The 26,071-nt window shown below is 42.3% G+C and overlaps 1 protein-coding gene across 1 annotated transcript in view; it reads right to left on the minus strand.

Moving 5' to 3' along the window:
• Positions 1-1,106: 1,106 nt before the first annotated feature.
• LOC137626450 (microtubule-associated protein futsch-like) overlaps positions 1,107-26,071 on the minus strand; it is a 116,604-nt gene continuing 91,639 nt past the window's right edge. Inside the window, exons 7-10 of the mRNA XM_068357449.1 lie at positions 20,800-20,890; positions 15,574-15,692; positions 4,843-8,384; positions 1,107-3,637 (exon numbers count right to left, since the gene is read on the minus strand). Of these exons, the coding sequence (XP_068213550.1) occupies position 3,637; positions 4,843-8,384; positions 15,574-15,692; positions 20,800-20,890 (3,753 nt within the window). The 3' untranslated portion in view covers positions 1,107-3,636. The remainder of the gene's footprint in view (positions 3,638-4,842; positions 8,385-15,573; positions 15,693-20,799; positions 20,891-26,071) is intronic.

Below are 26,071 nucleotides of genomic sequence, written 5' to 3' on the forward strand. Positions count from 1 at the left end.
ATTGTGAGGTGGAATTTTACTTCCATGATGTACACAATACACTAATGTTTTCTATCAGTAATAACTATTATTGTTTTCCAGGATTTGATTGAAATTTATTTATTCTTCATTAATAATATTAAAACAAATGAAAATCAGCTCATTTTAGGAGAATCCCACCATTCTCTAAACTCAGTCCCTTTAACCAAAAGAGGATCTTGGCGTTCCAATAAATTCCCTCGTCTCAAAGAAAATTTGTTCATGCTTTCTAGAAGTCTTTATTTTCAGGATTTTGTTCATTTAAACCTTCAAGGTAATCAATTATTCACCAAGTATGCAACACAAAACGAAATGTGTAATGAAATGGCTAAAAGAAAGGAAGAAAATATTGTGTGACCTTCACTTTGGGGAAAAGGAACACGCACAACTCCACTACAAGCACTAAATAACTCCAAATAACTACATCGCCACAACAAAGTTCAGTTTCTACAAGTCTTCATTTGACTACTTACACGTACGAAAAATTGCTTTTCTAGGTATCCATTCCTTCTTTCTCATCACAAGTCCAAATCATCAAATTTTCTTTGATGTATACAACTTGGCTATTTAATACACACAAGATCATAAGGAAAAATGGACAAATATTCACAATTCTCTCTGACACTGGTCTGGTATAATTCTCAAAGAACGGCCCCTACTTTTCAAGTGTGCCTTAAAACAATTCAAGTAGGTGGTAACTCCTATGGATTCCACGGCACTCTTGTTGGCTGCATATCTTTTCGATCTAATCAAAAAGCATTATAATCATAAAAAGCAAGTTTAACCGACACCATCGCTACATACGTCTTAATACTTATCCATTTTAGTGTCAAGACAAAATGGTGTACATATTTAGATGTATTAAAATATTTAAATTTCATTAATAAAGAACTCAATATCATTAGCTGGAACTGGCAAACACAACACCAAAACTGGAATTTTAAAGCCTTATATCAAATAAGTATACCAAAACCAAACTATAGTCAATTTATTTTAGCGAGGCAGATTTGCACCGACTGGCAGCGGTGCCCTTTAAGCTCGGAAAAGTTTCCTGATCGCTGATTGGTTGGACAAGATAATTCTAACCAATCAGCGATCAGGAAAATTTTCCGAGCTAAAAGGGCACCGCTGCGAGTCGGTGCAAATCTGCCTCGCTAAAAATATTGACAATAGGTTTCTAAATAAACATGCAAGGCCAGGCTTACCTGGATTGAATTAAACCATTCCGCTATTTCACCTTGGCGAATACAGCAATAATATATCAATAAGCTCCAGCATTAGCCACTAGTCTCTCGCCTGGTTCCAGGCCTATCTCTTAACAGGTTTATGATGATGTTACTGTACTTCCCAATTTTTTCAAATTTCATAATTTCCAATATATATTAATTTTACTCTAAAGCAATGTCTCACCCTACCTTAGTCTTGGCTTAAAGCAAGTCTACACACACACAAGCTGTTAAATGCTGTCTTTGTCAACAGGTTCCAATAAAAACATAAACATACATGGTTATTGCAGTCTTTAAAATTTCCATTTTACAAATATTAATAAACTCATGTGAAATTACGTCAAGACTAAAAAACCAAATGATTATCTCAAGCGAAAACACTAATAGTAACCTTAACAGTTCGTACAATAGGTTACTAATAAACCTTCATTGTCTTTAGGCGATATTCTTACAGGTAAACTCTCGATTTATATAACTTTCAGAAAACTGCAACATGATTAATTTTATCAATGCCTATACACTATCTTAAATATACAGTACAGTATACACATTCTTGCACAACCCATCCCGAAGAAGAAATAATTCTGACGTGAAGAATACACGTTTGAAACTCTCTGAAGTTTTGGTTGTTTTTCCTATTAATACCTTTCAATTTTGCATAACACCAGCTTTAAATTCTCAAGCTATAAAAGGCTATACATCTTCATACAAGGATGTAAAAGTGTACACGATATAAACTTCCATCAGTTACACAGGCTTTACACAATATTCCAACGACAAGTGTGGATGAAAACTACTGCGAATAGCGATAACTTTCGACGTCGCTCCACTTCGACTCGTGCGACGATTTAAGAGAGGTGTGAGGAATTATATTAAGCAGTTTAGCCAGTGGAAGTCTGAGAATGACACTGGATTATTGAGTAGTTACTTCAACAAAATCCCCAACCTTATAGAGAATGATTCTCCTAGTAATCCATTACTGTTGTTATTATAAAAATCTAAAGATAAATATGAGTATCAAAAAAGAATTCTGGGTGTGAAAGCAACACACTAAATAGTTAAGCCTGTCTTTACATACTTTTAAAAGTAACATGTGGAACAAACACAACATTTCCTGACTTTTATATGTAACCTTTCAGTCGGCTATCTCTATTGACACTTCATAAAACAAATCTAGTAATATTTTAGTATTGTGACCAGTGCTAAATAAAAAAAATATGTCAAATGGCAGTAATAAAAACATTGGGACGAATACAGAAATAAACGTATTGAACTTTTCAAGTTTTCCTTCTACGGATCTATAGTCGTTCTTACCACAACGCGAGAGTTCGTTAGATAAGTTTACGTCTTTCAAATGCTCATTCAATAGGATTGTGACAGAGAAAATATATCACCTTAACTACGAAATGAAATACGCAAAACTTTAAAACATAGAAAAGTGCAAGATCAAATTATGGTTTGTGTTTAATGACAAATAGATTAAAGGCTTCAATATGTACATGATGTTGTCGTGACTAACTACTCATTAAAGGGAGCCACTGCAGCTCCCAATCTAAATTTGTATAATAGAACACATTATTTTTTTGTTATTGTACATTTCCTTCATACTGTCTTACACTGTACAGTTACAAAACAAGTCCATTAAACCCCCTACCTAGATTATTCTTGAGCTTTACTTTCGTGATGCAAAATATTAAAGACTTAAAACATAAAACCACTAATTCCTTACACTATTTCTAACCTAATTTTTTATATACATTAACTACATTATCCCAGAAACCTCGCAAACCTTACTTCTTATATGATGTTTCATTATTAATAACAATGACTTTTTATCAAGTCTTATCATGTTTTATCACTTAATTTCTTTATTTTTATCCTGCACTTTCCATGTTCACTAAATTCCATGATTATTTAGCTCACATGTTTTCACTTCACATCTCATTACAGAACACAAATCATTTGAAATCTTAAATTTTCCTCTATTTTGTGCTCCAGTCTACAATATCAGTGAATAGACACGAGTATTTTGACACCCTGGATAAATTCTAATCAGTTTAAGATCTTTATAAAATGAGAAACTTCTCGCTAGACCAGATTCGAGCAGACCAGCACACCGGAGGTAGACAAAATTGGACACGCAGGCCAGTTTGTCCAATAGCAGATGGCAATAAATATCAAGGAAAATACAGTACAGAGTGAGATACTGCCCAAAATATATTGCTTATCGTCGTTCGACGCTGTAACATCGAGAAAAAGAACTACCTACAGAACCTATGGAAAGAAAAATATTTACATCTTCTTTGTACAATTCTCGACTGCAAAGAGCCACGTCGTGCAAACGCAAAGCGCAGCAATACGAGGCACTGCATTTCAAAGCCCACGTTGTTCATCTGTAAAAAAAAAAAAAAAACGGATTTTGAAGCAAAGCAAAAAATCTATTTTTGGGTGAGATGGCCATGTCATCCTGATGGAATATCCCTTAGAAAGCTGCCTAAAGGAACCTTCCATCAGGACGACATGGCTTGAGCCCCGAAAAATAATTTAATCATCTTTAGGGCTTATACTATATACTTGAGACTCGACAAAAGTACAGTATTCAATAATAGGTTTTTGAAAAAATATTTTTTAACTTATATGATTATTATTATTACTTGCTAAGCTACAATCCTAGTAGGAAAATCAGGATCCTATAAGCCCAAGGGTTCCAAAAGGAAAATAGCCCAGTGAGGAAAGGAAATGAGGAAAATAGCCGAGTGAGGAAAGAAAATAAGGGAAACCGAGTGAGGAAAGAAAATAGGGAAAACCGAGTGAGGAAAGAAAATAAGGAAAACCGAGTGAGGAAAGGAAATGAGGAAAACCGAGTGAGGAAAGGAAATGAGGAAAACACCCGAGTGAGGAAAGGAAATAAGGAAAACAGCCGAGTGAGGAAAGGAAATGAGGAAAACAGCCGAGTGAGGAAAGAAAATAAGGAAAACCAAGTGAGGAAAGGAAATGAGGAAAACAGCCGAGTGAGGAAAGGAAATGAGGAAAACAGCCGAGTGAGGAAAGGAAATAAGGAAAACAGAAAATAAGAAAAATAGCCCAGTGAGGAAAGGAAGGAAAACAGCCCTGTAAAGAAAGAAACTAAGGAAAATAGTCAAGTGAGGAAAGAAATCAAGAAAAAATAGCCCGGTGAAGAAAAATATAAGGAAAAAGAGTCCAGTGAGGAAAGAAAACAAGAAAAAATAGCCCAGTGAGGAAAGAAAACAAGGAAAAATAGTCTAGCGAGGAAAAAAAACAAGGAAAAAATAGTCCAGTGAGGAAAGAAAACATGGAAAAATAGTCCAGTGAGGAAAGGAAATAAGGAATCACCCAAAAACCCTTGAGAGAGAGAGAGAGAGAGAGAGAGAGAGAGAGAGAGAGAGAGAGAGAGAGAGAGAGAGAGAGAGAGAGAGAGAGAGAGAGAGAAATTTTCAAATACATAGCATGAAAGTGATATAGATTGCAAAAAAAATCTAGCTTTATAAAAATATATATTCTAAAAGCTACCTTATAGTCACTTTACAAAGAATGAAGAATACATATATGATAAATTACTTCGTACAATATTACTTACCATGAACTTTGCGAGTCTATCACAGCGGCTGCAGATCTTCTGGTCGTTCTCCGAGGCGTCGCATTGTTCCTCTTGCTTCTTCTGGTACTCGCCGTTTCCGTCGCCGGCAATTCTTGCGGCAGTTCGTCTTTCTCCTGGCTGTCGGATCCAACCTCCTGACTTTCTCCCACCTCGCATTTTTCTTCAATTTCTACCGCTTTTTGATTATCCGCATTTTCCGTCGCTAGGGTCGACTTGGCTGTCCTGGATGAACGACGGCTGGGAAGCTGCTCCTTCTTGCTGTCATCACCTTTCATTGCCTCGTTATTGGCATTCCTCCCGGACCTCCTAACAGGGCAAGTCACAGAGTCCTGAGGAGGGGCCTTCAAGTTCAGACAAGTCACAGAGTCCTGAGGAGAGGCCTTCAAGTTCTTCGTCAGGTCCAAAGAATTATCCGGGGTATATTCATCCGTCGATATGTCATCTTCGCTTCTTTTCTGTTCGGGCGATGGTTTTTCTAATGATGATTTTGTACTATCTTTCACTTCGGCAATCTCTGGCTTTTTATTTCTCGTGGCACGTTTTGGCCTAGAGATAGTTTCCAAGGATTCGTCAATAGCAAGGTTGGCGCTCGTTTCTTCCGCCAACGTTAAGGTCTCTCTGCTGCTGTCGCTTGGCATGGCTTGGTCTTCCTGAGAAGACCCGCATTTACTTGGTGGCTTGTCGTCAAGCAAATCTTCGTTCTTCTCATCAATCGCTTCCGTCTCTCTCTCTTTGTTATTCTCATTAATTACTTTGGCGTCTCTCTCTTTGTTATTTTCGTCAATCGCTTCCATCTCTCTCTCTTCGTTCTTCTCCTCATGCGATATCTTCTTTTCTGAAGTCCCTTTTCCCAGGTCTATGTGTCTCTCTGAACATAAAGAACCAATTTCATCACTCCATGTGTTTGGTGTATTAATAGCTTCTGTATCAGAGTCCTTTTCAGAACTTGCGACAATCTTCTCCTCAAAACTGTCTTTGTCTATTGCTTGGTCGTCTACGTGAGACGCACACTTGCCCACAGGCTTTTCACTAGCCAAATCTTTTTCTTTTTCATCTTCAATTTCCCAGTCACACGTTGCTTTCTTCACTGTAGTTCCCTCGTTCAGGTTTATGTCCATCTTTGAAAGTGAAATACCAGTTACGTCACTCTTTGCAGTGTCCGTTTCTTTATTACAAATTCTTTGATATGAATTTCTCTTGGATCCATTAGGAACTACATTATCCCTTATAATTTTATTTTCATTGGGGGTTTCCAAGTCTGGCAAACATTTATCGCTTATATCCGCTGGTAATGACCCCTTTGAATTTTCTTCCACATTAGCATCGTCCTCCTCACTTGTTGGACTTTCTGACAGTTTCTCTACGTCTGTGACTGCATTTCCCTTTAGGCTTGATGACGACAATGTCTCCTTGGTCCCTTTCAACACACTCGCTCCAATAAAATCACAAGTCTCTTTAGAAACATTACCCTTTCCCATACAACTGTCAGATACAGTTTCTATAAATAACTTGGCAGTCCCTGCAGATGAAGGCCCTTTTTTGTCATGGGTAACTAGCATAGACTTGGCTTGCTTCAAAAATTCATCTATCGTGTGTGGCTTCTTGTCGGGCTTTACCGCTTCGCTTCTCTTGTTCGAACGACTGCTCAACAGACTTTCCACTAGGATCGAAGGCTCAGTTCCTGGCGGTGGGGGAGTGGAAATTTCTTCTTCCTCCATAAATGCCATCATTTCGTCCTGCATGTCGGATTCAGTCTCCGTACCCGGAGGCGGAGGGGTACACTCCCTACTGCGACAGGGAAAACTCAAGAGGGACTCGTGATTGCTGTAAGGCATGTCCATGCAGCTGCTTTCTAACGGAATTAAATTCTGAACTTCGCTGCCATACATCATTCCTGTGTCCATTTGCATACTATGAGAAAAGGGGTTAATAGAATCTAATACTACACTCTTGGGTGCTGAAATAGGGAGTACCACAGGAATCTCGCTCTGAATTTCACAGCCGTAGGAAATGGGTCCGGCTTCGATCCGGGGACAATGGGAATACAAGTTGAGATCATCCAATTCTGTGTGTTTAGCAGCGACGGCCGATGGCGGAAGAGGAATTTCCAACACCTGATGAATGTTAACGTCATCATTAGACTCCACGGCAACAAAATCTGAAACCTTAGCCTTTTTAGAAGGCTCGAAACCAGGCAAGGGTATGTTCAGCAACTGCAAGGCTTCTACTGTAGCCGAAGAAACGTCGTCTGACTTGCTCTCGGCCGGTTTCGACGCAGGGTTTTCGAAGTCTAGGGCATCGCTTTTCACGCAATTCTTATCTTTGGCTTCAAAACCGGAGACCACCAAGTCCGTGTTACTCTCTCTCTCGTCCTTCTCGGGCTCCGGCTCACAAGAAGACTCGTCTTCCAACTCCATGTCAGAGACCATTGCCTCCGGTCGTTCATTTGCCAATTCTTCAGTTCCTCCACTTTCAAAGTTAATCTGAATCATTTCGTTTCCTTGTACATCTGTTCCTTCACAGATTCCACCTTCTTCAACTACGTTCCCATTCTCAGAATCCTTGCTGTTCGCCTTTGCTTCCGATATACTTTCCCGAACCTCGTCCTGGGGCGGGGGCACGACAACAGTCGAGCCATCCTGACCTTCAACTTTCCCTTTGTGGTGAGAATTGATTTCAATGTCAGGTAAAACCTTTCCCTCAAATGTTAAATAGTCTATGTCTAACATATCACAAGTAAAACCTTCAGGCACCCTTGAATCTTTGGAAGAGTTGCCGCCTAGTTTTTTTATACTTATCTTTTTCCTGAAGGAAGGCATCTTACCAACAAGGGGAAATTTGACACCCAAACCTGATGCACTTTCTTTCGCTTGCTTGTCTTGCGATGACGTGCTTTTAAGCTTATCGATTTCGTCCCGGTCTTTAGAATCTGCCGTTTTCTCGCCACCCTTTTCTTTAACTGCGTCGGAAGATTTGGCCGACGGTCTTCCCGGAAAGACTTCGTTTTTTTTAACCTGTTGCTTACTTTCCTTCAACAATTTCTCAAACATATCTTTAGGCTGGCTCTTGCTTTCCTTTGTGAAATATTCCTTCTTCTTCGTAGGCTGGATCTTTCCCTCCTTTGCGAAACTTTCCCTATCTTCTTTTGGCTGACTCTTATCCTCCTTGGAAAGATTCTCTCGACTTTCGTTATCTTGGTTCTTCTCTCTGTGTTCGGCTCCCGATCCAGAGCCGGCATCCTTGCCCTTCTGTGCGTTGGGATTGTAGTCCCTCGACGCGACTTTGATGCTCAGGTACGATGGCTTGTCTTCGCTCTCTTTGCTCCTCTCCTCCTGTTTACTGTCTCTCTCCCTCTTGGCCTTGATTTCCCGAAGCAGTCTCCCCTCTATCTGCTGAGACATGGCGTCCTTTGCGTCGACTTTGGAGTCTCTCTTGCCGCCGGACAGCCTGTGCCGGGACAGGGCGGCCGAGTGAGCCTTCCAGTAGGTCTCTACTTTGTTGGGGTGGTTTTCCTTGTATGCCTGTGAATAAAAGCACACCATTAGGTTTCTAAGTGGCTATTTCAATGTCTTGGAAATAAAAATTTGTGATGGTAATTTCTAAACAATGATTAGAATTTGATGGAAATAGATAAACGTGCTGCTAAATACAGTCGAAAATTAAATATATATTGCCTTAACCCTTTTACCCCCAGGTTATTTGGAAATTTCCAACCCTTAACCCCCAGGGGGTTATTTTTTCCCCAGCACATTTTGCAGTATATTTTTTTTAAATTGCTCTAACAGCCTTAATTTTTGTCATAGAGAGGTCAGGTTGGCCTCATTCTCTTGGAAAATGCCTGAATTTTCTAAAAAAAATTATCAAAAATATGAAAAAAAAAATTTTTATAGCCTTTTTTTGCAAGGACGTACCGGTACGTCCATGGGGGTAAAGGGATGGCTTTTATGAAACGTATCAGTACGTCCTTTAGGGGTAAAAGGGTTAATGTACAAGGGATGTGTCGAGCAGTTCCTATCTATTGCCCAGAATGATAATATAGTCATTAACTAAATACAATTCAAAAGTATCTAGTGGCATAAAGTAAAATACAATTAAATACAGTAATGAAATACAGTATTGAATACTTGTCATTAACATCAACATTTTCCTTTCTGGTGATAGACATAAACTAATAAATCTTAAAAGTAATTTCTATTTTTCATAGCTATACAAACCCACAAGTCCTATAAATTAGATAAATTAGGGGAAGTCTTCAGCATAGCTAGAACAGCTGTTAAAATCCCTAACGAGGTAATTAACCCTTTTACCCCCCAGGCTATTTGGAACTTTCCAACCCTTAACCCCCAGGCTCTTTGGAACTTTCCAACCCTTAACCCACAGGCATTTTTTTTTCCAAGCACATTTTGCAATATATATTTTTTAAATTGCTCTAACAGCCTTAATTTTCGTCATAGAGAGGTCAGGTTGGTTTCATTCTTTCGGAAAATGCCTGAAGTTTAAGTTATCAAAAATATGCAAAAAAAAAAAATGTAAATAGCAGTTTTTTGCAAGGACGTACCAGTACGTCCATGGGGGTAAAGGGATGAGTTTTGTGAAACGTACCAGTATGTCCATTGGGGGTAAAGGGATGAGTTTTGTGAAACGTACCAGTATGTCCATTGGGGGTAAAGGGATGAGTTTTGTGAAACGTACCAGTATGTCCATTGGGGGTAAAGGGATGAGTTTTGTGAAACGTACCAGTATGTCCATTGGGGGTAAAGGGATGAGTTTTGTGAAACGTACCAGTATGTCCATTGGGGGTAAAGGGATGAGTTTTGTGAAACGTACCAGTACGTCCATGGAGGTAAAGGGATGAGTTTTGTGAAACGTACCAGTACGTCCATGGGGTAAAGGGATGAGTTTTGTGAAACGTACCAGTACGTCCATTGGGGGTAAAGGGATGAGTTTTGTGAAACGTACCGGTACGTCCATGGGGTAAAGGGATGAGTTTTGTGAAATGTACCAGTACGTCCATTGGGGGTAAAAGGGTTAATGACAGGAGGAGAGTGTGGGAAAGTAGCCCCCTCCCCCTTATCAAAGACTCGTCACTTTCAACTTTGCTACTGAAAGAGGTGATTGAGGTTAGAAGTTTAACTATGACAAATAAAAATAACTTTTAAAATTTGTTATTTGTTCTTACGCATATATAAACCTCTTATCCTTCAAAATAGGGAGATCACTTATTGGTAGGTAGGAAGTTCCCATAGAACAGAATTATTATCATCATAATTATTATTATCATTATTATTAATATTGCTGTTATTATTAAAAGTTAAGCTATAACCCTAGTTGGAAAAGCAAAATGCTATAAGCCTATATGCTCCAACAGGGAAAAATAGATAAATGAGGAAAGGAAACAAGGAAATAAAGAAACTGGAAGAGAAGAAATAAACAATCAAAGTGAACTATTTTAATAACAGTGACATTAAATTAGATCTTTCATAAATAAACTATAAAAAGTTACAATAAAAGGAAGAGAAATAAGATAGAACAGCATGACCGAGTGTACCCTCAAGCAAGAGAACTCTAATCCAAGACAGTGGAAGTCCATGATACAGAGGCTATGGCACTAAACAAGACTAGAGAACAATGATTTAATTTTGGAATGTCCTTCACCCCGAAGAGCTGCTTACCATAGCTAAAGAGTCTCTTCAACCCTTTCAAACAGAAAGGTAGCCACTGAACAATTACTGTGCAGTAATTAACCCTTTCAACAAAGAATTATTTGGTAATCTCAGTGTTGTCAGGTGTATGAGGACAGAGGAGAATGTGAAAAGAATAGGCTAGACTATTCGGTGTATGTGTAGGCAAAGACAAAATGAGCAGCCGTAACTAGTGAGAGGGATTCAATGTAGTACTGCTTGGTCAAAGGACCCAAGAACTCTCTGGTGGTAGTATCTAAACGGGTGGTTGGTGCCCTGGCCAACATATTTTTTTTCCTTCCTTAGAAATGCCAGTCTCCTTGATCCTGTACGGTAGTGAAGACGACGACTCCAGGAGACTCCCATCATAGGACTGAGTAGGCTGATAGGGCGTGACAAGTACAGTACTGTAGTTGGTTAGTGCCACGTGCTCAGTCAATGAATGAATCTTCCTCCCCTCAAAGGGAACGTGCAGTCTGGAATGAAATCCCTGGAGTATGATAGCCATTGGATATGTATTAATTCTTCCATCCTCCTATTCATAGAGGGACAATGGCAGAGAACCCCTTACTTATCGATCCAGTCTTAATAAAAATTATGCTCAGGAATGTATAATGTCAGATCCAGCATGTAATACGAAAGCTTTGTCCTAAAATAAGGGGATGGAAAGAAGCAAAAGATCCATTTATTCCACCATTTATTCAGGATTACACTGAACACATTACCATAAACAAAATGCTTCATGTCCTGTAAAGGAACTGGGCTGGCTACATAACTACTATAGCCATCACCATAAGCCCAAGACCTGAAGTGTTGGACTTACGGGTATACTTCCACAAGAAGACATGGTTATTTGGCACAAACAAAAACCATCCCTTGTCCGACCATAGATTCTTAGGAGTCTAAGTGGGAAATTATCAACTTCCCGAGTTCTACATCCGAGCCGATATCTCAACCCCTCAAATTTGGAAGCATACATACATACATATACCAAGGCACTTCCCCCAATTTTGGGGGGTACCCGACATCAACAAATGAAACAAAAACAAAAAAGGGGACCTCTACTCTCTACGTTCCTCCCAGCCTAACAAGGGACTCAACCGAGTTCAGCTGGTACTACTAGGGTGCCACAGCCCACCCTCCCCCGTTATCCACCACAGATGAAGCTTCATAATGCTGAATCCCCTACTGCTGCTAAACTTTTGGAAGCATATGCTATTATAAAGTTTCACGAAGCTAGAAAGAGACCGTGTTCTGCGACACCTCTTTCTTGGTTGTGTCAGAGCTAGGGAAGTGAGACCGACATTCATACACAAGATGTCAGGTCCTCTTCAGAAGCTAAGATAGGAGAAATACTGTATCTCTCTACAATAAAGGATAGTCCACCTTCTCCAGTAACCATCTCCAGAATACTGTAGTTATCCAAATATCTCTTGTGCAGACCTTGCAAAAAGCATTTAGCTTGGAGGAGAAGTAGGACAGTCTCCAACTGTGAAGTGCAACCAACTTCGCAGAAAGAGAGGTACCTTTGAAGGTGTGGCTGACAGGGAAGGATGGTCAAAGGATAGCTCCTTAGAAGCCCTAACAGATTGGGAACCATTCAGCAAGTGGCCATCTGTGAGCAACTAGAGTTACCCTGAGGCATTCAACTCGGTTGATCAGCTGGCAAAGCAGGACGAACGGACAAGAGGTAGGAGTCCAGATGATCTCACAGGTGTTAAAATACATCTTCGAATGCTGCCCAGGGGTCTGGACGTCCGACCTTAAATCCTTGCCCTGGCGACTGAACCTGTCTACCAGTACATTCCTTTCATCAGGAATGTACCTGGATGACAGGTCTACTGCGTTAGTGCATCACCCAGATGTGTATCTGTGTAAACTTGCAAAGAGGGGGAGCAAGAATACGGCCCTTTCCTTGTTGACATAGGGTGGTATGGTGGTGCTGTCACTCAATAACACTACCGAGAGCCTCAAATGTTCTTGGAATGTTGGCATTTCCAGGATATTGATGTGCAGTACTTCAACTGACTAGAAACCTAAGGAAACTAGGTTACCAAGTGTTTACCCCACCCCTCTTCAACGCCCCTGAGAAAGTTGCATGTTCAGAGGTGGAGAGTCAGGTTGGATTCTTTTAGCGAGGTCTTCCTCATCAAGACGTCAGGAAGCTCGACCCTTGCCTCCTTTTTTGCCGGAGTAGTGAACGTTGAAATGTGGTCGGCATTTGGACACTACACCGGAATAGGATGATATAGGGATACTGAAAGGAGGAAATCTTTCTCTCTGACCACACGGTGTTTGCCGTCTCCATCTTGAACAAGACCTAACAAACAAACCTCTTCACTGAGAGGGGTCAATGACTACTCTCCAGCACCCGGCTGACTCCACCAAGGAGAGTCGACTGTAGAATCCCAGAGAACCGTCTAGAACTATTCCTTTCCCTCTGCTGTTAAGGCTAGAGCTTCAGGTGATTTCGGAAGGTAGGCGATATCCATTCTGAAGGACTTTCACCACCCACTGCTCTACTTCAGGTCATTAACAATTTTCCCAATGGCATAACAGATATCCCATCTTGCCTTGTGGCAGATGGAGGAAGGAACTGCCAACTCCAGTGACCCCTAACTCCCTCATTACCTCTGCTGTTCCTCCCAGGCTAGACAGGCTGGTAGAGAAAGGGTGGAGTGTTGTTCACACCCTTCTTCAAAGAAGAAATAGCAGGAAATGCAGGTTGCTCTCTGGAGGTTGCTGGAGCTTTCTTTCAAAGCCGATCCCAAAGGTATGGCAGGGACCTACTTTCAATTGTAACCTCGCTATTTACTTCTGAGGGAAGAGAGATCTCAGTGCCATCTCCTCCTCTGCGACTCGCCTAAAGAAGCGAGAGACGACAGCATACCTCCTCTTCACGACTTGGTTGACCGACTGGTATGCCGACTGGTTCACCATGGTCAGCCTTTGCTCCTGACAAGACCAACTTGCTGTAATTTTCTAGTTTCAGGATTATTTACATCCTGAGTAGTGACAAATTATGCAACTGCTTCAGACCACTGATCAGTTCTTTTAAAGAACATGCTGCCTGGAGGCTATCCATGGAAGTGGATTCCATAGCAGCAAAATCAAGGACGGCGTACATAGTGCCCTCAAGACTTAAGTCTGTCCATATGAATTCCTGCTGTCAATATAACAACTGCAGGATCAATAAGAAATGATCACACCCTCAGGCACATAGAATCTTGGTTGTTGAGTGCGGGAGCAGAATCTTGTCCAGTTGGCTGGACTAAAGAGAATTCTCAGGTCAGGAGATCTATGACTTCTCGTTGTTTCAGGTCCCGGAGAAAGGGTAGATTAGGTTTGGAGTTATCCCATCTTAGGGTACCAAAGCTATGGGAATTCACGCTTTTCGCGCCTGTCTCTGATACCTAACCTTCCCGACTACAAAAAGATCATAATGGCCTATTGGAAATGTCCCTGTCTGGCGACAGCCAGACTCGAATTCGAGTCCCGCTCAAGTTCGATACTTTCTCGTAGTGTCCGTTGTCTTACCATCCCTATGAGCTAAGGAGGAGGGGATGATTTGGGGGAGCTTGGGCTCTGATCATAAGTATATATGGTCCATCTCTAGGGCATTGTCCTGCTTGCTATGTCACTGTCCCTTGCCTCTGCCATTCAGAAGTAGCCTTTAAAAACTTTAAACATGGTATTGTGATAATGATAAATCTTATAGCATGTGAATATTTTCAGATACTTTACAAAGCTGTCCTGAATAAAATCAATAGGAGTGGATGGTATGTGTCCAAAGATCCTGTGAATGTATTTTTATTCGTGGGTACCAATTTTCGTTGTTTTATAAAGAAATGTCGGTTCGTGGATTCTTAAATTCGTGGATTTCCGTTTTGGAACTTTTACCTTTTAGGTTATTAGTTGAACCCCAATTATGATAAAAGTGTTCATTTGCAATGCAATAATTATGATAGTGCACACCAAAGTAAAACATATTCACAATAACACATCAAAATAATTAGTAATCCACAATGGTTTAGAAAAATGTAGGTCACCAACAGAAATCGAATGTGTCCAAGTTCAATACTAAATTCTGACAGTGTATGAAAATTTTCGTTGGATTCTTAAATTCGTGGATTCGCCCACCCAACAAGACCACGAAAATTGGTACACCACGAACAAAAATACTTTCACAGTACATAAAAACACTATACAGTAATAGCAATTGACACTTGAAACTATGAATGATCATAAGGTACACAAAAAAAAAATCTTGAGTAATGTACATGCCCTATTTTTAAACACATTAAATCTGTTTAAAACAACTAATGACTCATTCATTAAAGCAACTATTGACTCATTCATTAGAGCTATACAGCATCCACTGGGCATCTCATATGAGTCACTTTAGGGAAATGTAAAAATAATTTGCTTGACCATACTACGCCCTAACAAACCACCTTGATATGAGGGACTTATCGCAACATCATCAAACATTTTTTTATTAAAATCATAACATTCTAAAATATACTTTGAGCCTATATATAGAGTATAATATTCATGTCCTCCTCTGATGAATTTAATTCAGTAAAACAGTTTAGTTTGGTCTTCTGATCACAAATTATTTCTTAACCCTTTTACGCCCAGGCTCTTTGGAAATTTCTAACCCTTAACCCCCAAGGGGTTATTTTTTTCCCAGCACATTTTGCAGTATATTTTTTTTTAAATTACTCTAACAGCCTTAATTTTTGTCATAGAGAGGTCAGGTTGGTCTCATTCTCTTTGAAAATGCCTGAATTTTTAAAAAAAAATTATCAAAAATATGAAAAAAACAATTTTTATAGCATTTTTTTGCAAGGACGTACCGGTACGTCCATGGGGGTAAAGGGATGGTTTTTGTGAAACGTACCAGTACGTCCTTTGGGGGTAAAAGGGCTAATAGGTAACTACACAGCATACTATATTGTCCTGCGCTCGATAATTTTGTACTCTGTATTCCCCACAATGCAGAATTAACTATAACTTGATACTCTACCTTATAGCTTGCTATGTGAAATTCGCATTCCGGATGTTTGACAGCCTCGGCCACATCGCGCAGGAATACGTTGCACAGCGAACAATAAACGACGGGCAGCGAGTGGAAGAATTCAGAACCTGAAATGAGGAAAATTTATTCTAAAAAATCTTCGGAGCTGAAATTGATTGGAAGGGTTTTGATGAAAGGAAAAATAATCTTAATATATTTAATGTACTGATAAATACTACATAGTATACCTATTGAGTATATTATTATTATACTTATTACTTACTAAGATACAACCCTAGTTGGAAAAGCAGGATGCTATAAGGCCAGGGGCTCCAACAGGGAAAATAGCAACCCAATGATAAAAGGAAACAAGGGAAAAAAATATTTTAAGAACAGTAACATTAAAATAACAAAACACGAGGAAGAGAAATAAGATAGAATAGTGTGCCTGAATGTACCCTCAAGTAAGAGAACTCTAACCTAAGAAAATGAAGACCATGGTACAGAGGTTACGGCACTACCCAAGACTCGAGAATAAGGGTTTTATTTTGGAGTGTTCCCCTAGAAGAGCTGCTTACCATAGCTAAAGAGTCTCTTCTACCCTTACCAAGAGGAAAGTGGTCACTAAACAATTACAGTGCTGTAGTTAACACCTTGAGAGAAGAATTTTTTGGTAATCTCAGTGTTGTCAGTAGTATGAGGACAAAGGAGAATATAATATGTAAAGACTATTCGGTGCATGTGCAGGCAAAGGGAAAATGAACCGTAACCAGAGAGAAGGATCCTATGTAGTACTGTAAGGCCAGTCAAACGACCCCATAACTCTCTAGCGGTAGTAGATCAATAGGTGGGTGGTGCCCTGGCCAACCTACTAGCATATGAATATCAACTTTTTAAAACAATTTGTATTTTTCATAGTTATACAAAACCCAATGCCATAAATAGGAGTATGATATCAGAGTAGCTAGACATCGGCAGTTATAATTTATAACGAGGTATTAGTAGGTAGTAGCGCATGGCAGGGAAGGACGGCCCCATCGCCAACTCACCGAGTGGCCTGGGATGTAACCTCAGTTGAAAGTAATGGGTTTGGACATTCCCTTCTATCTTCTCCCTTCTTCTGCTGTATATATCTATGTAAGCTATAGAACTTATGCTCGGTAGGGAAGCTTATTTTCTGTGGAGCTAGAAATGCTACAGAACCTGCTGAGCAGCAACCACAAGTCCTAACAAAAATGTGCCTAAGTATTTGATGGCATATGCCCACAGATATTGGGCACCGAAGGTTGTCTGGCTTTTCCCGAATACTGCTTTCAAAACTTAAAACCCTACTACAAGTTCTTCCTGAAGGCTAGAGTTGAACCAATCCCTCCGACTCGGTGAGCATGTACTTGAAGTGGTCCTTCCGATCCACAGCTGATGGAGGGTACGTCTCCCGAAGACATTAGGATCAGGTATTCTTAAAGACTCTCTTTATACTTCACAGAATAGCGGGAGCCTATGCAACCGCACCCTCTTCATCCAGAGGGATGTCCTCTCAAACAAAAGGTAGGTCTAGGGACTTGCCTCCCAGCATGTCAGGAATGTGTTGGATGCAGAAGTAATCTTTGCTGTGGAACTGGCTTAAAAGGTGAGTTCCTTAGCTGCTGCTGCTTGTCCTAACCTCTCTACCTTCTCTATGGCCATAGCTACATCAGAGGGAGGGAATTGAGAAGGGGAACTCACTAAGTAAAAGATTTCCAGGGCTAACACATCCCTGGGAGAGAGCTGTCAAGAGCATTTGGCTAAGAGAGCATTGCGCCTCTTTAGGATACAGTTAAGCCATAGGTAAACGTTGATGCAAAAGGAATTCTATGGCTTTTGCCCTAGATAGAGATAAGGCCTCTAATTGCTTAAGGACCTGTACTGCTCCAAACCAGTGGTCTAGCCACGAGTAGTCTTTGATTGCAGACATAGCTGCTACCCCCCTGTTTGTTATTTTGAGACCTAAAAAGATGGAGGTACTGATGGTACCAGATTAGCAACTACAGGGTCAATAGGGAGTGGGCTCTGAAAGGCACCAGTGCACATACAATCTCCTCTGGAGCGAAAGGGTTAAGGGTGGTAGATTTGAAGACATGCTGGGCTTTAAGGAAATTTTCGGAAGAGTATTACGTAGATCTAAAGTATCTTCAGTCTGGATAGAAAGAGCCACATCAAACTTGTGTCTGGGGATTTCAGACTGTCAGAAGATTGAATCAATTGCACACCATCTGTTAGCAGTTTGCGCGTGAGGGGGTTCGTCCAATCCATCTAAATGACGAATGAGGCTCCTAGTCTTAATAAATGGTGAGGCTTCTGAGCCTGGGAACAGGACCTCAAGGGGGATTACATCAGCTGAGCTGGTGCTCGCGCGCACAGTGAGGTTCTACCGAGTCATTAATAGTAATAATGTCATTATCCAGTTGTTCCACTTTCGGGATAATTGGCCGTTATGTTTCAATATTTATTGCTTGGTTCTTAATTTTTCCTTGAATATCCTTCCTTTCTCGTGTCATTCGTATGTACTGTGACGGAAATAGGAGACGGAGAAGGAACGGGGGAGTCCAAATCACTCCCGTTATAAGCATTTGCCTCTAACAACAGAGAGCGAGGCAGAAGAATTGAAGTCTCTCTATGAACTATAGTCCATTTCTTTTATCGAGGCAGATTTGCACCGACTCGCAGCGGTGCCCTTTTAGCTCGAAAAAGTTTCCTGATCGCTGATTGGTTAGAATTATCTCGTCCAACCAATCAGCGATCAGGAAACTTTTCCGAGCTAAAAGGGCACCGCTGCGAGTCGGTGCAAATCTGCATCGCTAAAAGAAATTGACTATAGATCTATGAGGAGAAAAAGAAATCCCAGTAGTCTACCATATGGAGCACCTACAGCGGGGGCCTTGCCTGCGACGTTAACGAAGGTAACTTCATCTGTGTCAGATGGAGGTGTGACTTGTGGGAAGGGGGCAATGCTTCTCGGCCCTTCTCCATCTTCTGTACCTGAAAAGTTATCTGAAACAAAATGCTGTTCCGTAAACACATGACATGTGAAGCATTACAAACATTAGGCTAAAAGCTAGAGTAAGGCTCATCGTGAAAAATAATGTGTTTGTTATTAGCGAAAGTCAAGGCTTTGGGATCCTGAGGACTAGCTGGATGTTTATAAAATTCTGGGGGAATCTTAAAATACTGAGATGTTGATCTACCACGAATTCTGGAGTGCCCTATCGTAAACTAGCTTGAGAGGTTCTAGCATGAACATGTGGTGCGTTAGCAATGTCATCGTGCGAAGAAATACTGTCACGTGTTAAGATGGCAGTGCGTTTCAGGACGTCATGATGTTTGGGAGGAACAACCCGTTTAGACTTATTAGCCTGACAAACCCACAGAGGACCTGCCTCACGCACAGAGATAGCGACACATAGCGACGTCAACATGTATAGATACAGCGGCACGTACAGACTTGTTAATTTGAATGTTCAGCCTGGCTGAATTGTTTATAAACCAAATTCGGGCCATTAAAGCAGGTTTTGTTACACTCGATTTCATAGCACTATTAGGCTTAGGATAAAATTGTTTAGAGCAGCTTGGCATTGTCAAGTCTTGGATTGTGGACACAGCCAAAGTGATCCGAACACTCTCGTAATAAAGGGATGACTTTTCTTGTACCACGTCCTGGGAACTCTTTAAAGTAGATTGATGCCGAGGACCCCTGGGCATACAAGGCAAGCCTTGCTTGTTTGTACGTGCTGGAGACTAGTAATAAGGGTTTTTCAATAAGGCTGCTTCAGTACGAGGGGAAATAGCAGGCTAAGGTTCCATTGGGAACGCAGAGATATTTCCAAGACCGGAAAGATCTTATTTGTATAACCTGACATGTAAGGTTCTCTACTCAACACACTCGTAGGTGGTGAGGGAGATCTAACCATAACAGGGTAATCAGGGACTGGTGGTACTGATATTGGATCCGGCTCTGGGAGCACAGCAGTCGTAGCCAAAGGATCCGCTACAAGATCTGGTTCAAGTTCATGTTTTACAATATCAACACTGGGCAATAAAACATTTAACAAAATTTTGATGGCTGCCGTCATCCTTTATTGGAGCCTCAGTGGGTTCCTGACACAATGAATCTGGTTGGGGATAACGTTCTCCGCAGAAACGACCTTTTGTCTCTTGCCACTGCTACCAGAAAATAAAAAGAATGATCTCGTTTAAATCGTTTCTTACGACGAGAACGATACCTCTCCCACTGGGAGGACATCCACTCCCAACAGTACTCGCATGGTGATTCCACTGAACATCTCTTACCACAGCAAGAGGGACAAATAGGGTGCAGATTAACTTCAACCAGGACTTGTGAAAGTACAGGAGCTCCCATTATGGCCAGGTTATAAATGCATAGTATCTGACTTACTGGTGATATCCCAATCACTCATAACTCCCAAGTAATGATAGATGCACGAGTGACAGTGAATAATAGACAAACGACACCAGCATTAAGCACTGTAAGGATAGCGCTGGCGGATATGGATGTCTGATCGCAGAGAGGAAGCGACGTATGTCCTCTTAACTTCACGACCAGGAGTGTTTTGGAAGGTTCTGTATCATGTACACGTGTTCTACGCCACATGTGCAGCGGTTGCGTATCAACCATAAGAAAGATGCAATCAAACCTTTTTTTCTTTGATTGTCTGGTCGTAGAGAAAACGAGATTAGGGGTAACCGATATAAATGACTCGGAAGGTTGTATCCGCGTAGGAATAAACTGTATCACAATCAATTCTATATAACATATTGTACTGTAAAAAGAAAATAAATTAAAGCTATACCCTTTTACCCCCAAGCTATTTGGAACTTTCCAACCCCTAACCCCCAGGCATTTTTTCTTTTTCAAGCACATTTTGCAATATTTTTTTTTTTAGATTGCGCTGACAGCCTTATTTTTCGTCTTAGAGGTAAAGTTGGTCTCATTATTTTAGAAAATGCCTGAAGTTTCCCATAAAGTTATCAAAAATATGCAAAAAAAAATGCAAATAGTTTTTAGCAAGGACGTACCAGTACGTCCATGGGGGTTAAGGGATGAGTTTTTTAAAACGTACAAGTACGTCCATTGGGGGGTAGAAGGGTTAACTTTACTAATTTTGTATAATATTTTTAACTAATGCGAATTTATATTAATTTACAAGTCAAGTTATCACTCAAGATTACAATACTCACCCAAAATAGGAAGTGTTATGGTTTTCACATCCGGAGGCAGCGGTTTCTTCTCTTCTTTCGTTGCTCTTGCTAACCAAGGCTTGGGGTTATTCTGTAACATAAACAAATATAATATCCATACTATATCAAGTCGCTATAAAAAAAAAAAAAAAAAAAAAAATTTCAAATGATTGAAAGATGACAAATTTATAACAGTTTGTATTTTTCCTAACATACAAACCCGAATTCTTTACTATAGGAGATATTCTAGCGCGAGCTGGAAAATACGGCAGAAAACCTTAACAAGGTCGTTAACGACCGGGCCGGTAGTTATCCCCCTGTTGGGGGTGGGGGACTGCCGGCCGGTAGCTACTGAGTACCTTCAATCGGATTCTAGCAAGGACTATATTAGGGGGCAGCGACGGAGGGAAGATTTGAGTAAAGAATTCGGGTTTGTATGTTAGGAAAAATACAAACTCTGTTATAAGTTTGTCATTTGTTCCTACACTAAATACAAACCCTCATTCTTTACTATAGGAGACTTAGTCTTGAGGTCAGGGTGGACGAAGGGTTCTCTATTCCTAGAGAAGATAGTCCTCAGACTAGACTCTATTAATGAACAATCTCCCATAAAAAAAAAAAAAAAAGACATTTTCAAATGGTTGAAAAATATGTTTAAAAATTAATTTCTATTTTTCCTAGCTATAGGAACCTGGGTACTTTAAAATTGGATTTTTCGCGGAACTTGACAGCTGTTGAAAACGTGAACGAGGTTGTCAACGACAGAGGGGTGGTCGAGGTTGGAGGTTAAACTTTAAGAGACCCAGGATTTTTCAGCTAGAAAACATACAAATTACATTTAAAATTAATTATTTGTTCTTGGGCATATACAAACCTCCTGTCCTTTAAAAATAGAAGAATTGTTATTATTTCAGTACAGTATTAGCTAAGCTTCAATCCTAAATGAAAAGCAGGATGCTATAAGCCAAAGGGCTCAAACTGCAAAATATAGCCCTATGAGGAAAGGAAATAAAGAAATAAATGATAAGGGAAGTAATGAACAATTAATATCATTAACAACATTACTAGTTAAGCTACAACCCTAATTGGACCTCTCGAGACTTACCATGATCCTTAAATCCAGGCAAAGTCGTAGAAGTTTGTCTCAGTGTCAAAGAGGAAATGACTCCGCGTCTGCTAGGATCAGGCAGTCATCCAGATAACGGAGGAGACGGAAGTTGGTCCTCAGTGCCCATGATGAAATTAGGGTGAACAGTCCAGTGAAACCCTGTGGTGCTGTGGAGAGACCGAAACACGGCACCTTGAACTAGTACTCCATGTTGTCTATGCTGAATCCTAAGTACTTCCTTGATGACGGATGGACTGGGATCTGGAAGCACACGGCCTTCAGGTCCAGTAAACACAAGAAGTTTTGCGATTTACTGCCAGACTGACTGTGTCTGCGGTCTCCATGCTGACCGAAGTATTCTTTAATCTGGACCTCTGCCCACAGAGTTCGCCCCCTTGCTGACCCCAAGGCAAGGGTGCTAAATGACACCGGATTCGTCCTCAGGGGAGGTAGAGATGTTGTGAACAGGACGCGATATCCCCGACTGCTTACAGAAATCGTCCAGGAAACAGCCCCGAGTTGCTGCAACCTGTCTGCGCAACCTTGTAGGTATCCCGCCGCTGGCGGACATGCAGGGGAACTGCCAATCCTAGTGTTTGCGGCCCCGGTTGCCCCTTCTAGGATTCTTCCCTCCCTTGAGGAACTTTTTGCCTTTCTTGTCCTTGACCGGAAAGGGCTTAGATCCCACTGTCTTAGCTGCCGTTGATTTGATAGGACGTGGCTGCTGAGGTGCTGGTTTATACGGCTTGAATGTCAAAGCCCTATATAGGAGGGAGTCTCGGTGACTTCCTATGCCTCTCAGCCACCTGCTTCCCGTCCTTAGGCTCAAACAGGTTCGTTCCCATAATGAAGAATGTCTGAGCCTGAAGATTTGGTGCTAGAGGACTCCCGGTATTTCTTTGGAGTCCTTGACTCCCTCCCGGGAGGGATGCAGGACTCCAACAACGACGGAGGCAGGCTCTTCTCTATCTTCATTGGAGAAAACATATCGCGCGAGATGGGGTTTCCCTCAATGGTGTAATTGGGGAACGTCTCACCTCCCGTGACTCTCCTGAGGACGGGAAAACTTCGTCCGAAGGTGAAGGAGAAAAGTCTGAGGGGGGAGAGTACCTGCCTCGAAGACTTACGAGGGGACAGCTACGTCCTCGGAGAAGTTACTTCGTCCGAACTCCTCTTTTCCTCCTCGGTGGAGTGGTTGCAGCCAAGGATTTGTGGCCCCATTCATAGAGAACAGCTTAAAAGTCTGTGCTACCGCTCTGATTAGAGTCCCAAACCAGGCTTCCGGCCGACGGTTGCCCTGTCAGACACTCCCTCTGGAGGGGAAGTCGCCTGTAAAAAGATAAGGACGGCATGTCCCTGGACCTTTCTGGAACACCCCCCCCCCCCAAGCACAATGTTCTGTGCGGGGGGGGGGGGGGGGGGGAGTGGCAATGGCGACCTTACAGCGCATTGTCCGGCAGCCTCGCGCGGGGGAGAGTATTGGCGATTGCGCTAGGGAGAGCGCTGGCGCTCGCGCGATGGGAAATACTCGGGGGTCCTGCGCTAGACTGTTGAAATGCGCGCGGGCGAGACTTCATAGGGTGCGCACGAATCAGATTGACGAGCAGGATCAGAATGAAGAGCCCGTGCGACCAGAATGTTGGCGCGCGCGTGTACGAGTTTGTTGGCGCTTGCGCGTGTAAGAAGATCATTGGTGCTTGAAGATCGTCGGCACTCGCGCGCGTAAGAAGATCGTCGGCGCTTGCGCGTGTAAGAAGATCATTGGTGCTTGAAGATCGTCGGCGCTCGCGCGCGTAAGAAGATCGTCGGCGCTTGCGCGTGTAAGAAGATCATTGGTGCTTGAAGATCGTCGGCGCTCGCGCGCGTAAGAAGATCGTCGGCGCTTGCGCGCATAAGCAGATCATCGGCGCTTACGCGCATATGAAGATCGCCAGCGCTAGCGAGCGAAAGAAGATCGTCGGCGCTTGTGCGCATAGGAAGATCGTCGGCGCTTGTGCGCATAGGAAGATCGTCGGCGCTTGTGCGCATAGGAAGATCGTCGGCGCTTGTGCGCATAGGAAGATCGTCAGCGCTAGCGCGTGTGCTTGTGCGCTAGGTTGAAGGATCAGCTGACAGGACGATCAGGAACTGGGACGTGTCCTTAAAAGGGAGGGCATCCCCTGAAGAGGACCAGGCAGGTCTGCTTCAGAGTCCAGAGCCGACGATCCAAACTGGAAGTACTGCTTGATACTCCGAGGAGTGGTCTCTATGAGAGACCTTTCCCGCAAACGGGAGAGGTGCCCTTCGTAGAAGAGACTTGAAGACACTGCAGGCTGAACCACTAGTGAGCGCCTGTGCACTATCTCAGGAACTCCAACGACATGCGCCAATGCCCAGGGAACGTTGGCGAGCAGTGTCTGGAACAGGGTGTCTCTGTATAGCAGTCTCAGGAACAGCAGGCCCAGCAGGCGAACGCTTGCGCACAGGAGAACATTGGCGTACAGGGGGTACCTGGCGTTTAAGGGACTTACTCACAATGTGAGAAAGCCCCTTTGCCCCGAAGGGAACGGTATCCGTTGGATGACAGGGGGCGTGGGTGCCCACAGCGCGTCAGCAGCCAGGAACGGAGATGGCAGGACAGCAGAGATGGCAGGTCAGCAGGTCTAGGAGAACGAGACCCTGAAGGATCAGAGTGACTAAGGGCACGAGAGACCAAAGGCCTAAGGTAGCCTGAGTTGCGAGACCCCGAAGGGTCAGCGTAACGGGAAACCGAAGTTTCCTAGTCACTAAACACTGAAGTGTTGGAGTGACTAAAGTTACGAGAGCCCAAGGGATCAACGTAACTTAAGTACGAGACCCCGAAGGGTCAGCGTAACGAGAAACCAAAGTTTCCCTGTCACTAAACACCGAAGTGTTAGTGACTGAACAGCAAGCTGGTCTAAACAGGAACAATCCTCCGAAGAGGAGTCTCTATGAGTGGCCTCTCTCGCGAACGAGAGAGGTGAACACTTCGTAGAAGAGACTTAAAGACACTGGTGATGGTGCCCCTAAGGGCCGTAGGGTCAGCAAGCTGACCTATAAGGAGCAATCCTACGAAGAGGAGCCCTTAAGAGAGGCCTCCCTCGCGAACGAGAGAGGTCAAGACTGATCCTGCAGCTGCTCAGCCCCTTGAGCATAGCTACAGAAGAGACTGCTCAGCCCCTTGAGCATAGCTACAGAAGAGACTGCTCAGCCCCTTGAGCATAGCTACAGAAGAGACCGCTCAGCCCCAAGAGCATAGTCACAAGAAGTTCCATGGACTGACCTTGCAACCGCTCAGTCCCTTTAGCATGGTTACAAGAGCAGTAGCTCAGCACCAAGAGCAACCACCTAAGGACCAGGAAAATTAAGGTATGAGAAGTTCCCCCTCTGCAGGGGGAAGATCTCACACCTGGGAAGGGAACCTCCCTCGAAAGGGAAGTTACCTACCCCTAGAGGCGAACCTCCTTATCGTTCTAAGATGAACTGAAGAGCTGACAGTTGTCACGGGAGAACTTCTAAGAGAAGAGTTAACGCCCATGACAATGTCGTAGAGAGACGGCAGCGACAGCAGACTCCCCAGGCATAAACAGGACAGCTCTGCTTCGTTGGCACACTTCAGTCAAACGAAGAAAAACTGCATAGTCAACTGGGGAAATAAAGTTAAATAATTATTTAACAGAAAACACCCAGGGAGGAACTCCGAAGAGTAACCCCGAGGGAATAGCAAAACATAAGAATTAAAAATTAAGTATGCGCCCTACTCCCCCACTTAAATTCACAGGAGAAAGGGGAGGGCGGAGAACTTTAACAAAAAACAGAATTATAACAATTATAGTCATGTAACTGATTTTTTAATGTTCACAAATAGTAAGAACCACTGACCCCCCGAAGGGACGTGTTCCCCAGAAGCTGAAAAGTTAAAAATACAATTAGATTTCATTAAAAATAATTGAGGCAAATAAAACGGAAAGCAACTCAGCCCGCAACGGGAAAGAAGTTTCCTTAATAGTATGTAGTAGTAGTAAAAGGGTGAACGACCTCGAGTAGAGAGAGAGAACGTAGTCAAACTAAACTCTCACATTCCCTTCACTGAGAATCCAAGTTCCCCGTAGGAAAGGAGGAACAGCGAAGATAAAAGATGAAGAAAGTCCAGCGATGACGATT

Source organism: Palaemon carinicauda, chromosome 34 (assembly GCF_036898095.1).
Source record: "Palaemon carinicauda isolate YSFRI2023 chromosome 34, ASM3689809v2, whole genome shotgun sequence".
Taxonomy (NCBI): Eukaryota; Metazoa; Arthropoda; class Malacostraca; order Decapoda; family Palaemonidae; genus Palaemon; species Palaemon carinicauda.